This window comes from Plasmodium cynomolgi, assembly GCF_000321355.1.
Source record: "Plasmodium cynomolgi strain B DNA, scaffold: 0165, whole genome shotgun sequence".
Lineage (NCBI taxonomy): Eukaryota > Apicomplexa > Aconoidasida > Haemosporida > Plasmodiidae > Plasmodium > Plasmodium cynomolgi.
In genome coordinates, this window is record NW_004192762.1 from 758 (window position 1) to 1,967 (window position 1,210).

Genomic DNA, 1,210 nt, shown 5'->3' on the forward strand with positions numbered 1-1,210 from the left:
ATTGTTATTTTATCCTTTGGGTATCTATTTAGTTAGATTTAAAGGCTCATATAAATTATTACGCATACGTAGCTTTCAATACAAATCTTGTCATATTTCGATTTTGAAATATTCATATTTCCAAAATATATGAAAGAAAAGAAAACGATGTTTTTTCTAAGATACAATTAATTATATTTTATATATATTCGGTATTACGTATTAATAAGGAGAATATATTCTTCATTCATGAATTTATGTAGATTGGTATCCAATATTATACCTATTAAAATGATTATCTGGGGAATAAAAATCATAATCCTGTGTTTGTAATTCATTACTTCCTTGAACTCCATTCATTAAATTCTTTTTGTCTTTCTAATTAGAGGATCTAAGATAGATCTCAATGGTGTAAACTGATAATTTAAAAAAAAATAAAAAACACATTTGAAACACAATAACTTTATATAAAAAAATATGAGTAGTACTCATTCAGAAATAACACTCTATAATATTCATATTTATTAATATTTCTTCTCTTTACCTTATATAGTAGGAATAAAAAGCCAGCTGTTCCAACAGACGAAGCTGAAATTATAGTTCCAGTTGACTTCCCATCATTTGAAGAATCAGGAACTAAAGAAACATTAACAATCTCTGAAATTCGTTCATGACTATGTTGTAAATCCAATGCTGCATGATAATTTGAAAAGTATGTAAGAAAAACTTATAAATGTTATTATTTACGGTTACGTATGAAATAATAGGTAATTATTACACTTAATATGCCTTTATAAGTTATGATAACAAATTTAAATACCATTATAGTGTGGAGTATCAGATTCTTCTTCAGTATTGCACGTAAAAATGAAATCGTCATCTATTTCTAAATTGGGAATTATGTATTTCTTAATTTCATTACAGAATTTATCATTTTGTTCTTCACATGTAATTTTCTTTAATGCATATAAAATCTTAGCATCTTCAATATAATTACAATATTTCTTTTTAGATATTACATTTATCATTTCTTTTTTATCATTATATGAGTCCCAAAAAAGAAAAAATCAAAAATTTTTTTATCTGCTTAATTTCAGAAAATTCATTAATTTGAAATTCGCAATCACATTTAGGGCATTTTTCTGTTTTTCGCTTATTCCAAAAATTAATAAATTCTGAAAATTCATCATCTGTAATATTTTGTTTTATTAATTGATCATATATCCAGTAT

The 1,210-nt window shown here is 24.0% G+C and overlaps 1 protein-coding gene across 1 annotated transcript; it reads right to left on the bottom strand.

The window, feature by feature from the left end:
- Positions 1–442: 442 nt before the first annotated feature.
- Positions 443–1,007, bottom strand: PCYB_002760 (hypothetical protein; the record flags this gene model as incomplete). Its single annotated transcript, XM_004227697.1, has 3 exons — positions 443–523; positions 560–672; positions 800–1,007. 3 exons carry the CDS (start codon positions 1,005–1,007, stop codon positions 443–445), a joined length of 402 nt encoding a protein of 133 aa, XP_004227745.1.
- Between the last annotated feature and the right edge of the window lie 203 nt (positions 1,008–1,210).